The following is a 14,100-nucleotide window of genomic DNA, read 5'->3' on the forward strand; positions in this document are numbered from 1 at the left end:
TATGGAGATCATGGTTCACTGGAAGCTGGAGACCCAACTGCTCCTTGCTCCTCCCATGGATCCCCATGGTCTGACCTCGTAAGGCCCTTCCCACCACTGAAACCCTCAGCAGCCCTTGACATACCACCAGCGGTAGAGGCCAAGGTGGGCTTGGAGAAGGCTTGGACCCCACCCCCCCCACCCTGAAACAGTAAGAAGCATACACAAGCCCTGGAGCTGATGTATGCATTTCCATTGGAAGCCATGGAGAGTGATCATAAAACCTAAAAAGGAATCCCCTAGATAGGAAAATACCACGACACTCTCTGGCCATGTCCCCAGGAGTGCTTTGGGTATTAGTTCTCCTCTAATCCACCAGTAAGGTTGTTCTGTAAGCACTGTACGGTGCACATAACCGTACACATTATTTCCCGGCACATAAGATAGTATCTGTGCTGGGAATAATCCTATAAAACGCTATTTGCAAACATTTTGAAACAGAGCAGCATTTAAGATTCCTTATTTCTCTTTCAGCAGAAGAGGCATAATATGGCTTAAATCAAAAGATGTGTATGGTTGTATAAATTTGCTTGTGCTTCCTAGTCCCACACAAGACTGGGGGGCATTGCACTGTCATGTCATGGCTGTCAGTTGCAATACTTACCAGAGGCTCTCCCTAATAGCCTTCATCACAATGTGTCACAAGCACAGAGAAACAAAAAGAAGCATCACGACAGAGTGCATGCAAACACGCACGCACAGTCTTTGTGGTGAACAGCTTGAAGGTTGTATTATGTACTGTATGTATGCTACGTAACATACTACAGTATTAAGGGGGTGTGTGGAGAGAATCTATGGCAACAGCAAAGAGGCAAGTCAACATATTCAACATGGGAACTCTCAGCATTTTAGTGCTAACCCCTAAAGCAGGGATGGGAAACCTGCAGCCCTGCAGATGTTAGAATCATAGAATCATAGAGTTGGAAGAGACCACAAGGGCCATCGAGTCCAACCTCCTGCCAAGCAGGAAACAAAAATGTTGCTGGACTACAACTCCCATCATCCTTGACCACTAGAAATACTGACTGAGGCTGATGGGAGGAGTCTTACAACAAGTGAAGGGCCACAGGTTCCCCATTCCTGTCCTGAAGTACAGGAAGCAATAACCAGCAAAGGAAAGACGGTCTAATTAGCTCAGCTCAAGTTACAGTGTTAAGTATTGGGGAGATCTGAGCAATGGAGACTGATTGGAAACGTGCAAGAAAATTGAATACTTTGTGAAGAACTTTGGAAGCAGCTGAACTCCAGACTTGCTGGGGACTTTGAAACAGCAAGAACCTTGAAGCAAAGTACCCTCTCTGGGATCAGAGATTCCTACTTGTAACAACTTTACAGAGTGTGTTTATGTCGTAGTATGTGCTTTTGCATGCAAAGTAAAAGTTAACTGCTGCATGTGCTGAGCTTAACCACTTGGCTGAAGCTTCTGTGGCACATGCACTCAGAACATACCAAACATGCATGTGACATCCCCTCCTAAATTTGTTTCATCTCTAGCTCCTGCTTTTCCTGATGCCTCAGAGGGAGAATTTTTATTTTTGGAAAGCCAAAAAGCAAATGCAGTCCTCACTCTTGTCTTCTGTATCAGGTGAGATTCACTGAAATTGCATTCAAGAGAGTAAGAGAGGTGGGGCCTTGTTGTTGAAAATTCTGTAGTTATTTGAGTGCTTTTGTAATGATCACTGAGTTGAATAATATTTTTAGGTTAAATTTTGTAGGACCAGAGATATAAAGAAGCAAAGTCTTCAGGATTTGTGGTATTTTGCAGCAATCATACTTTTGGAATGAACTATTTCAACAGAAAATCAAATAATGCTCACTGAATTATGCCTAATATATGGCAGCAGTGGCATTTAGCCCTTCTGCTACCAATTATTTTCATGTCAACATGAATATTGATTTGACAGCTCATCAGGGCTAAGCTGAAAATAAATTCAACCAGTGAAGGCAGTTGAACCAGTTTTTCTCTGACATTTATTTCTGCTCATGTGTGTAAGAGAGGGAAGTATGCCTGAACTTAAGTCTCCTGGGTCCATTTAAATTGGTGGTCTTCAGCTTGTCCTGAGCTCAGACCTGGAACCCTAAACTGCAGCAAGGGGACGCACTTCCAGGTGGGGCCCAGTAGGAAAGGACTGGAGCCCATATATCTGAACCAGAGTGAAGGGACAAAACCTATAGGGGGAAAACTACATTAAGGTGTACAACTCTTCCTCCCCATGCCATGTTGCTAGTGACGATCAAAACATATACCTGCCCCAACCCCAACCCCAACCGCGGTGTATCTTAGGACATAAGACTCTTCTCAAAAAAGAAAACTGCTTTAAAGCTTTGGTTTTGGGAGTTGTTGAAGAATGTAGTGAAATCTGAGCAGGCTGGGAGCTTCCACAGGAAATGGCTTTGAGGAAATCAGTACATGGAAAAAACGGGCATGAAAATTGACCTGGAGTATCAACAAATCATGTTCACTGTGTTATTAGCCCAGTGTGGGACGCCAACCACTTATTACACTAATACAGAAGCCTTGAGATTGCTTTGCCACTGCACCTATGGGATTTATGATGCTTCTGGCGTGGTTGTTGTGCATGTGACAAGCTGATATACCAAACACCCCAGATCAAAAATGAGGCAGCCTGTGCTTTTCCTGTGTACCAGGATGATGTAGAAATCACTGTTTACAACACTTTGTCCTATTTTGTTTTGACCTTAGGTATACAAATCCTTTAAGGAAAACCTCTTAATGACCAAATCAGTAGATTCTGATCCTGTCAGGTCCCCCCCTCCAAAGCTGGAAAGAGCCATTGCTCTACCCAGCAAAAACTCTGTTCCACTGCAGCAGTGTGGCTTTTACTTCTCGCAAATCACAGCTGCTGCAGAAACGCAGACAAGATGCATTGGTGCAATGGATGAAGTCATAGCACTAAGGGCGTAATCAGTGATGCATTTTATTTTATTCCATGAAGCGCCGAGGCTCAGTCAAACAGCTTTTATAGATGGCACTAACACTTGATAGCTCATTTAGTCTGTATAAGCCTTTCAGTTTTAGAGGTCATATTTTTGCACGAATGCTCTAAAATGTTTCTGGTCATTTACAGGTCCTTCGCTGCTTGAGTACCTAAGCTATTAGCAGTTTGCTGCGCTACATGTAAAATGAAGGACCGGGGGCGTATTCCATTAGCCTGGAACGTATATTTGTGCAAACCTAACCACAGCAATTAGCAAATGTAAATTGAAATTTGTTAGCACGTGCTTCTTGCTCTATGCATTTTAACACCATGATCAATTAAGCTTCCTTAATTAATTATGGCTTCAAAAATGCTGCAATCTTATAGCATATTATAGCTTCATAACAAACATTAGTGCTTATGCAGAAAAGATAATTTGTAAGTATCAACCAGAAGAATCACATCCACAGGAACTTGCAGTAATAACACCAATCCATTCTCTGACAACAATCTGTCTCTACCAACAAGTGACAATTAAGTGGATTTCTCCATTTCCCCTAATACTGCTAATGTGTCTAATTTGCACTGCTTTTGATATTCTGCAGGCAGAAAATGAAGGCAGCAGTGAGGGATTGCAGCTTTAAATCATCACTTGCCTTTGTTCCCTAATATCTTTTCGCCTTTCTACACCAGATGCAGGAATTAGCAATGAACTGATAACAACTATAATATGCCTGTTGCAAATATCAGATACATTAGCTACCCTCCAAAATACTTCTTTAGTTTCTACTAATAGAAAACACTAAATCAGATATTCTTGGGGGGGGGGGGCTTGGGAATCCTGCATTGAAACATTCCAGTTCCTTCAAAAAGGAAAGCTGCATCTGCAAATACCAGTCACAAAAATGTTTATATATACAAGCTAAAGGAAGTGCAAACATAGTTCCAGCTTCAGAATTCCATCAAATGCCGTTTACCTTCCCGCCAGAGCGGTACCTATTTATCTACTTGCACTTTGACGTGCATTCAAACTGCTAGGTTGGCAGGAGCAGGGACCGAGCAACGGGAGCTCACCCCGTTGCGGGGATTCGAACCACCGACCTTCTGATCGGCAAGTCCTAGGCTCCTTGGTTTAACCCACAGCGCCACAGGAGACTCCTATTCCCCTCAAAGAGTTACAAATCCCAGAGCAGTTTAACAATCTATCCAGGGAACTCTGGAAACTGCAGCTCTTTTGAAGGGAATAGGGATCTCCTAACAACTCTCAACATCCTTAAGGAACTACACACCCAGGGTTTATGTGGGGGAAGCCACAACTGTTCAAAGTGGCATTGTCCTGCTTTAAAGATCTAGTGCAGGTAGCATTGGTGTTTGATGCTGTATGTGGCTAGTAGGTCGCTAAATATATCCAATTTTAAATAACATTCAAATTACACACACACAAATTTTAAAAGAAATAAGATACTTTCTAATTGGTCAGAGTGTTGAGCTATCTGTCTGCTTTCAGCAATAACGAAAACCAAAAGTTTATCTTTAACGCCATGCCTTCCTTCATCTCAAGTTGAGATGCCATTTTGCTCATGCATATAAAACTTCTTATTTGTGATGTAAGAGAGGAAACTGTCATGAGGCAAAGGGAAAATGTTGCCGCTTAGTCCAAACTATATGGTCAGGTACACCGGACATGTTGAAAACAAGGGACAGTGCACTACTTTTCAGAATCGGGTTTGTAATCTGAGGGGAATGGGATTACAGGATTGGTCTGAAGGGGTTGTAGTCTTGCACAAACAAGATTGCTGGGTAAATTCAAAAACTGAAATCCAGTTTGGTCTTTAACTTGCTAATGACCTATATATAGACCTTTTTGGTCGGATCATCTGTGTTTGTTTTGATCTGTGGGGTTCTTACTAATTATAACTTCAGTGTGTAGTAAACAGCATTCTTCAAGATTTCTTCATTGCCCCCCCCCCATACTGTATAGACTGAATGGTAAAAGCTAGATAATACAGTTAAGGCAGGAAAACAGATAAATATGTAAGCCCTCAATACCTGTCAAGAGCATTTCCTCAAAAGGAGACTTGCAGAAATTACTGGACAGGATAATTTTCATCAGATTTCTTACCTCCTCTAGCTGTTTCTGGATTAACAGGGTTGAACTTCCTCCCTTCAAAAAAACATTACAGCCCCTTCTGCAATATTGTGATTTCCACTGGCATGTGACAGAAATTCCAGGCAGTGCACATGCTGTGGTTGAAGTATTTGTAGTGAAATGGGAGCTGAAAGAATGTCTCCCTTCCAAAAATAAAAAAATAAAATTGTCAAGCTGAAGGAAAACCCTTCTGACCAAGAGCATTCAATCCCTTTTTCTACAATCAAGGTTAAGCACCTGAAGCTCAGTTCAAGGAAGAGGCAACACCAGAGAATTCAAAGACCATCCATCATTTTATAGTGGATATTTGACAAGAAGTCTGGAGCCTTTTAAAAAACTTTCAGAGCAAGAGATCAAAATAAACAAAAAGCCAACCAATTCTTAGGGGTGGTGAATTTTTTTTATTACAATGTTTCCTGAAGGGTTTTGAATGTAGGGCAGGAAAGGGGAACCTGTGTTCCTCCAGCTGTTGCTAGACTCCAGCTCCCATCAGCCCCAGGAAGCATGACCAACAGTCAGGGATGATGGGAGTTATAGGCCAACAATATCCCATCAAACTCCCATCATCCCTGACTTCTTGGGAGTTATAGGCCAACAATATCTGGTGAACTAAAGGTTTCTGCAACCCTTCTTCAGGGAGAAAAGATGAAGCAAGCAATCACAACAGGATATAAGAATATTCTGGCTATCTCCTAATGAAAAAATGTAAACTTGCCAAAATTTCTCAAGCAAATATATGCAGATGTAATTTGCATGTGTCCATTATGATCCCTTTCATTAGCCTTTTCACATGAATAATCTTCTTATTGCCCATCCTTTCTTAAAGATGCACTAAGATATATCTTTGTATGCCAGCACTCACAAGTATGAAAGACAACATGATGCTACACAGCATTACTGCTCTGGAAAGTATCTGTGGAAGATGCCATTATCTTTAAGGACATGGGGGATGTAATTGCTTGTGTAGCCCACTTCTATAGGACTTTGTCATACTGCAGACTATTTGCCTAGAGGCAAACATATCCTGGGTAGCAAAACACCATTTTATTAATAGTAAACAGGATGGCTTTTTTGTTTAGTGTAGGGTATGTGCATGGACAACTTCCACAAACCGACAAGTGCCATTATGGCTCACTATAACTAATACATTGCTATGGATGTCATGCAAAATATACTCCCTTCTGTTCCAGCTGCACCTTCTGCCAAATATATTTTTCAGACATAAGATGACTTCTTTTTCTTAAATCTGCTTATTTGAATGTAGAATACTATTAGTCTGGAGTAGCTTTAAAATACGTTTCAGAGTGCTCAGTGTGACCTATATCTGTCCTTTGGGATCATAAATCACTGTACTGTTGACTGCTAGTCCACAGCATCTCCTTCCTTCTTTTAGTCCTATCTGCCCAGTATCAGAATTTCTTATTTTAGTTCCTCCTTCCCATCCATTTCTATTCTACTTTTCATCCTCAAAAGTTACAGAAAGTAGCTTATAACAATACACAGCACAATTGTAGATATGAACTGCTATGGCTTTTGTGGAGTCACCTCCCTGCGATTTCTTCCTAAGCTCTCTTTCATCACTATTTATTGATCTGTTTGGTAAACACACAATCACAGACAAAAAAGAATTACCACAGATGCGGACATTAGTCAACAACATTCCATTGCGCCACAGATGGGAAATGCTGCAAGAACATTAGTCTATTCTTTTCCTTCGGCTATGAGATACCATTCCACAGGTACACATGCACACAAACAACAGGCAAGCGACAACAGACAAAGATAATACACGAGTCTCTAATGTTTCAGCTTTACCTACAACCGTGTCCTTCCATGAGAACCTTTAAGTGATTTGCTTCTGGCACTAGCATTAGCAATCCCACACTATAGACTGTTGAGAAAAATGTTGCTCAACATTAGAGACAAGTACAAGATATTCAGTGATTGTGGGGGTCTAAACAGCATTTTAGGAGGTTACTCAAAATACCCAAACAAACATTTGGAAAACATGCATTGCATAGTTGTACTGCCGCTTAGGGTGGCCAAGTGCAAAAAGAGGACATGGATTCTGCCCCATATAATAGGGAATTTCCTCTTCAATACATGTGCTGAGGGAATTTTGCCTTCACAAAGGATGCATGGATCCTGCCCTCTTTTACACCTGACCACCCTACTGCCAGCGGATTGTGTAATTCTTCCTAGCTGCACACAATCAAATACATGAAATCCAAGTGGGAAAATGGTATGCAGATATGGCAAAGACAAACATGTCTAAAATAAAGGACGGGGGCACATTTATGTCTGAATAAAATCACTTAACTGAAACAGGATTGGACTCAACAAAGGATCATCAATTTCCTCTCTTTGGATTTACTAAACATTGAAGAAGGAAGTGATCAAAAGGTGAGAGGGTTGGCATGTGCTTCTTTAAGCTACAAAGTGAGCACCACCTTTCTTTCCCCTCATTTCTACATCACACCTTTTGCCATTTACTGTCATCTTATCAACAAAGGAAGCTGCCTTATGCTGAGTCAAATATTATTCCAGGCACCTCAGTTTATTTTCAGTGCTGGCTGGCAGCAGATGTCCAAGGTTTCAGACAGGCATCTCTTCTATTCCTATCTGGGGATGCCAGGGATTGGACATGCAAAGTAGCAGAACACTACTGAGCTAAGGCCCTGAAATAGACTCAGGTGGGTAATGAGACCATATGAAATATGACCATGAAACAGGTGCTTGTGCATGCAGATACAGCTTCCTATTCTCTTCTGTATTTTGGTTTCAGAAACCAAAATATAATCCCTGTGATGTTACATTCCCAACTGTCAGTGAGCAGGAATTTTGCAAATTACACAGCTCCCTCAGACACCACAATTTCTTTTAGCCACTGTGTTACCTTCAATGTCCCCCACCCAATAATGTCTATTATCTGAATCCCCATCAATAACACCAAATTTTGCACAACCCTCCCTCCCCACTGGAATAAAGAGGAAAGTCAAAGTAGGCAATCATGACTAATTTGGTTTGATTACAAAATTATTCTTTCTGGTTTGAGAATTTGGCATTTCTGAGTAATAATAGTTTATTATTTATACCCCGCCCATCTGGCTGGGTTTCCCCAACCACTCTGGGCAGCTAGAAATTCTGGGTGGAGTAGAAATTTAGACCTTTTCTGCTCACTAGACACTGATTAGGAACACAGGCTTTGCACCCAAGTATTGCCCCATCTAACGATTCCCTACATTGACAATAAGCTGGGGTTTCAATCAGGGAATATTCCCAGACCTACCTGGAGATGCCATGGATTAAACCTGAGACCTTACGCTTGCAAACACTTTGCCACTGAGCTACGTCACTTCTTCTTTGATTACTTGATCAAAAGCATCATGAAGAATCTGAGACTTTCTATGGGGTTTTAATGATGAATACTCCTACCATTCGAACACTCCCCTCTACCAACATGAATGGAATCTGCACAGGACCAAGTATTCTTCCTTCTCCATCACACTCATAATGACCTAGGCTTTTATCGGCCTGCTTTAACTAACTTTCATTTTAAAAGGGACAACACTCCAATTTGGGGAGTCAGAAAAGAATGCAAACTAAGCAGTCCTAACTAGAATGCATGGTTGTTTAATTCCCTTTGTGTTCTCCTGCCTGTCACACACCTTTCACCCTAATCAGGTCCTTCCCGGAAGTGTTTTGTGTATCATCTGTCTGCATGAACCATTAAATCTCAATTTAATTGCTAATCCGCCTTGCTTGCGGGCAGAGGTTGTCCTGCCAATGATGCATGATGTCATTTTTCTAAGCCAGCTCCCAACTGGCTTTTCATAAGCCCTACCTCTTGTAATCATATATTTCAGTGACTGGTTCATGTTCCAATGGGGTAGGTAGAATACAGGCAGCACTTTGATGGTCATGAAATTCAGATGGCCTTTTTTTTCTGGGTCCAGACTACTGTAAAAGTTCCTGTCTGGTTTTATTCTAGAGAACAACTGCTTTTAAAGTTTTCTGCTTCCAAGTCTGTGGGTGTGGCTTGGAAACGTGATTTTAATTCCCAGAAGTCTGCAACTTAAGCAAGTTTGTGCCCATCATAGTAGGGAGCTGTTTAGAAACATCTTCTTTCCTTCTGAATTTTGGATTCCAAATGAAACAACTCCCTAACAATAAACCTACTTTTTATGACTTTTGAAAGAAACATTTAACAAGGGAACTGACTGAGGATGCACAGTTCAGAGGCTACAAAAGCTTCCCTCTGCCTGCCATTTTGGCTGACGGTCACCTTCAATGCTTACCTTGTACGCAGCTTGCCTCATAAACTGCTTTGCCGGCTGCTTCCAGATAGCTGGCACTGTGATAACCCAGCGCACTTCTGAGTTTTCAAACCCGGAGTCCTGATCGCTCAGCTCCTGGAATAAAAGAAAGCAAACTTGTGGTGAGAGGCAAAATTGACACCAGCTGTTTCTAGAAGTGATGTTGTTTCCCAGTGGCTCCTGTGAAAATAATTTGACACTTTTCATGGTTTCTCTTGCTATGTCTATGTCAGGCTGTTTAAATAACTGGCTGGCATGCCAAAAATGCATAGAATGTCGAAACCTGGGTTTCAGTTGCACCTTCAAGGAGGTCCATAGGAAAACATACCACGATGAAGGGCAAGTTCTTCATCTTACACAAACAAAATCAGGCAAATACAAAAGCGTACCTTATGCCTTTGTAGTGAAAGCGGTAGGTTGCTCTAAATTGATGCTCCTAAGCATTAATCGGACTGAGAAATATTTGCTGTGTTGAAGAGGCATGGGAGTGTTCCCTTAGTTTAGACATGCACGTGAAAAAGGCTCTGCCACTATAAGCCTCTATAGTTTATTAAAAATGGCATCTGCTTAGCTGTTGTAACTTAGTACTTGGTACCCATGATCTACTTGATGAGGTCTATGAATGTGCCACATTTCAAACCAATCTAATAAAAATGGCCTTAGGTCCAGCATGTTTAAAAATGTTTCTAGAGCAAAAGGGGGCACCAAATGGTGTTTTTAAGTGAGGAAAGGGTACAAGGAGAAAAGTCCTCCCCTCTCCCCATGGTCCCAATAATAACAGAAACAGTTAACGGATTCTTCAATCTGCTGCCAAGACCTGTCAAGAGATTTCATCAATTTTACTGTATCTTGGTTTGTTTCTGCCCTTCATTTAAGCAAGTGCCATACATTTTAATTCTATGTATGTTAGAAATTGTATGGTTTTGGTTATTTGTTTTCGGTTTTGGTTATTTGTCTGCAGCTATATAATAAAATGTGTTGTCATACATACTGAAGTTTGGTATGAATATGGTGTTTATAGAGACCCTGCATGCATCATTGATGCTTAGAAAGACCCTGCATTTGTGGAACTGTTGCAGTGGTGAACCTCCTCAGTTACATATTATTTTGTTCTTGGTTTTCTACAAGCTCCCTCGTGTTTCTCACTCATCCTGATAGTACTTGCCAATAGAGCTATCTTGTTATAAAACACAGTTTCTGCTGAAACACAAGCCAATAACTAACATGGGTGGGCTCACTTTATGCTGGCAACCATTCCAATGAATCATAATGCTGTCAAAATGAATGTGATACGTTGCTATGGCAATCCTTTGTAGAAATCCTTGCATCATGACTTTCATTTGGGTTATGTGCTATTCGGGATACTTCTCACTATTTGTATATGTATTTGTAATTCTATGGTGTGCTGGCTGTTTTGGTGTAAACAAGAAAATTATTTTATTAGAAAAGAAAGTACCAGGGATGTTGTACAAGCAAATCATATCCCGAGTTTGGTATTCCTGCCATCGGGTAGCATATTTTTTCCTATCTTTCTTGCTGTAGTTGTGGGTGGGGGAAAGATGTAACAGAATAAATTAAGCCTACTCAAAGCACACACAAAAGCAGAGTAGGTTAATTTTCTAGCAATCTGCTTAATTAAGCTTGGCAAACATGAGACTCTTAATATCGGGGTTGTGGGTTGGAGCCCCAAAATGGGCAAAGGATTGGTGCATTGCAGGGGGTTAGACTAGACGACCCTCAGGATCCCTTCCAACTCTATGATTCTACAATGTAGAGCTGGCTCTGCAGCAGACTAGCCTTCAACACCACATGAGCGCCTGCTCTGTGACAAAGAATTGGAACCATGGCCGGCCCATTTAAAACTGCACACCTTAGCTCTCCCATCTGGAGAAAGAGTAGAGAGAACAGAGCTAGCAGGTATTTCACTACCAATGCAGGAAAAGGCTGAAGGGGAGCACTTCTCCTGGCACCTGATTCTCTAACTAATGGGGAAAATAGTGTTTGGGCTTTGTGGGCTAAGTAATCATATGCTGGGCAGACATGGGGCAGGGCAAAGACACTGTGCTGCCTAGTGTGAAAGACAAGATGATGCCCTCCTAACACAAATAGAAGACAGCCAAGCTGGCGGCAGAACCTAATTTCAGCACTGTGGAGGGGACAGCATCCTCCAGCTGAGGACAGCAGGCTAACTTGGGAGGCAGATGCCACAGGGCACAGACAGCTCTGTCTGACAACACCTCGCTGCACCCTCTCCCTGAACCACCCGCCACCTGAGGTAGCCAGCCTGTGCTGCCCAATGGTGAGGCCAGACCTGCCAGGTGGACAAGGAAAATGGGGGGTGGGTGGGGCAGCAGAGGAAACAACTAGTTGAAGAGAATCTAGGAAGGAACAAGGGGAATTTGGGCCATTCATACACCTTCAACAAGCTCACAAACAGGACATGAAGGTGATGGCCTTACCTTGTTTTATCCCCAGAATAATCTAAAACACAGAGGTATTTAAATACAGAACTATTAAGGCTATCTTTATCAGCCCCATTGCCACTTCTTGTGGCAGGGAGTTCCATAGCTTAATTATATGTACATGTGGAAGAACAAATGTATTGCATTGTGAGGCTGCCTGAATTTGTTTGTCTGCTCATTTCTGCAAAGACAGGGAAGTCTGGGGGGCAGGAAGAGAGGAGCAATATAGCACAAAGTATACCACAGCATAGCAACAAAAGTTGGGATTTAATTTGGCAGGTCGTCCCCGTCCCCCCCAGTTTTGAGCACTGAGCTTTTATTAATTCCTACATAGCTAGAGTACAACCAACAGCATATGAATTATGGAGTTCTGCAGAAATGTCTTGCTGGTGAGGAAGAAGGTTGTATCTAAGTATCTAGGACACCTCATCACCATCACCGTTTCTGCATCTCCTGCAGCTGCTCCACTTTGTTTACATCAAGAACTGCTGCAGGCTGAAGTATGGCAAGGTTAAATTTGTTGGGCCAGCATTTGTCGCAGTTATAAATACAAAGAGCTGGGGACAGGAAGTGTTCCTTTACCTTTAATGCTTGTTCCTTGAAGTACTGCAGAGCGTAAGAAAATAGTTCAAGTGCCTTGACTTTCTTGCCATTTGCAGCTGTCAGGTCTGTTTCCAGATTGAGATTCTAGGGGGGAAGGAAATGTTTAGAACATGTTTAAAAGGAAGCGGTAAGTGTCAAAATCCATTCATCTGAGGTGGAAAGAATGGAATTTGCTATTGCTGAGCTCCATCACTTAGGTAAAAATGTGACTCCAAGCATTGCACCTTTTCCTTTTGACAGTGAAGTTCACCATTCAGCCTTTCCCAACCTGGTGCCTCCAGATGTTTTCAACTACAACCCTATTCAGCCCCAATGGTCAATGGCCAAGGATCATGGGAGTTCTCATCAAAAAACATCTGAAGGCCACCAGGTTGGCGGTGTCTAGCTGTGACATTTTTCATTTTCATAAAGGATCAAGCTTTTTGCTTGTTGGTTGTGGTTTCAAAGTAGGGCAGATTTTACCCCCTATGCTGCTTTCTGTGTGCCCAGCAGCTATTAAATATGATTTTAATTCCTAAAATGTATACACTGGTTGATTGTAACCCCCCCCCCAAAAAAAAACCCTCAAAGCACTTTACAAAAGATAAACCAGTTAAATTATGGAAAAAAATACAACCCTACTTTAAAACATACAAATGTACTAAAACAGAGTAGAATTACTTCAACTATCTAAGCATCTAGGTAGGCATGTGTAAACAGGGGTGTTTTAGCAGGCACCAAAATGAGCTCAGGGAAGGCACTTGCTTGATCTCAATAGGCAGAGAGTTCCAAAGTTAAGGCGCTGCCACTCCAAATGATCCAAGTTCTTAGAAAGGCGGAACAGGTATTATGAGGCACTTGTGGTGGTGCCAATTCCACCGATCAAAGAGGTCAAGTGGGCACATGTAGGGTGAGGTGCTCTTCTAAGTGTCAGAGATGACATGCAACTGGGGAAAATGTGAGCACAAGAACCAACAACTATACCAAAAGCTTAGGCTCAGAATGCACAATATTATGAAACCAGAACCTATAGATCTTTTGGCTTTCCTTAGTTATAAAACACAGGAAAGTGTATTGGAAAGAGAAGTGTCAGAAAAGCCATAGGGCTCGACTCTGGTTGCTTTCCTTATCAAAATGCTTTCCTCTGCCTGGATCTGTTTAAAGCACAGTGTGAGTTCTTTTGGATGAGGGTAGAATTAACACGTCAAAGAGGCTCTGTTATACATTAGAACTTCAGAGCTAATAATATGACTGTCAGGAAAGGAAGTTGCCGAAATCTCCCAAAGTTTCTTCCTTTGGTTTGAAAGCCAAGACTCGTTTGTTCAAAGCTTACTGTGAAGTCTGCCTGTAACATCCCCCCCTTGTCTACTTTTACCATTTTTTCAGCCATCTCTGCATTACTCTGCTCCAAACAGCTGTCACTTTCTCCCCAAAGATTAGGGAATAGGTGTCTGGAACTCAGTGAACCAAGCTAAAAGATGTTATGTGCCTGAATGGTCAGTTTCCACTTGTGAACCTAACTCTCACTCTGCTTATGGGTGAAATTACATCTGTGTTTTTTAATAACTCTAGGATGATCCCTATACATGCAGCCACACAGTGATTACTGGGAT

At 41.8% G+C, this 14,100-nt stretch overlaps 1 protein-coding gene across 2 annotated transcripts in view; it reads right to left on the reverse strand.

Annotated features, from left to right (window-relative positions):
• The window catches only part of HSPA12A (heat shock protein family A (Hsp70) member 12A), a 47,285-nt gene that overhangs the window by 13,046 nt on the left and 20,139 nt on the right, over positions 1 to 14,100 (reverse strand). For both annotated transcript variants that reach the window (XM_028730138.2, XM_028730137.2), the window contains exons 5-6: positions 12,488 to 12,592; positions 9,426 to 9,539 (exon numbers count right to left, since the gene is read on the reverse strand). In XM_028730138.2, coding sequence (XP_028585971.2) covers positions 9,426 to 9,539; positions 12,488 to 12,592 — 219 coding nt within the window. The remainder of the gene's footprint in view (positions 1 to 9,425; positions 9,540 to 12,487; positions 12,593 to 14,100) is intronic.

This window comes from Podarcis muralis, chromosome 6 (genome assembly GCF_964188315.1).
Source record: "Podarcis muralis chromosome 6, rPodMur119.hap1.1, whole genome shotgun sequence".
Classification (NCBI taxonomy): Eukaryota; Metazoa; Chordata; class Lepidosauria; order Squamata; family Lacertidae; genus Podarcis; species Podarcis muralis.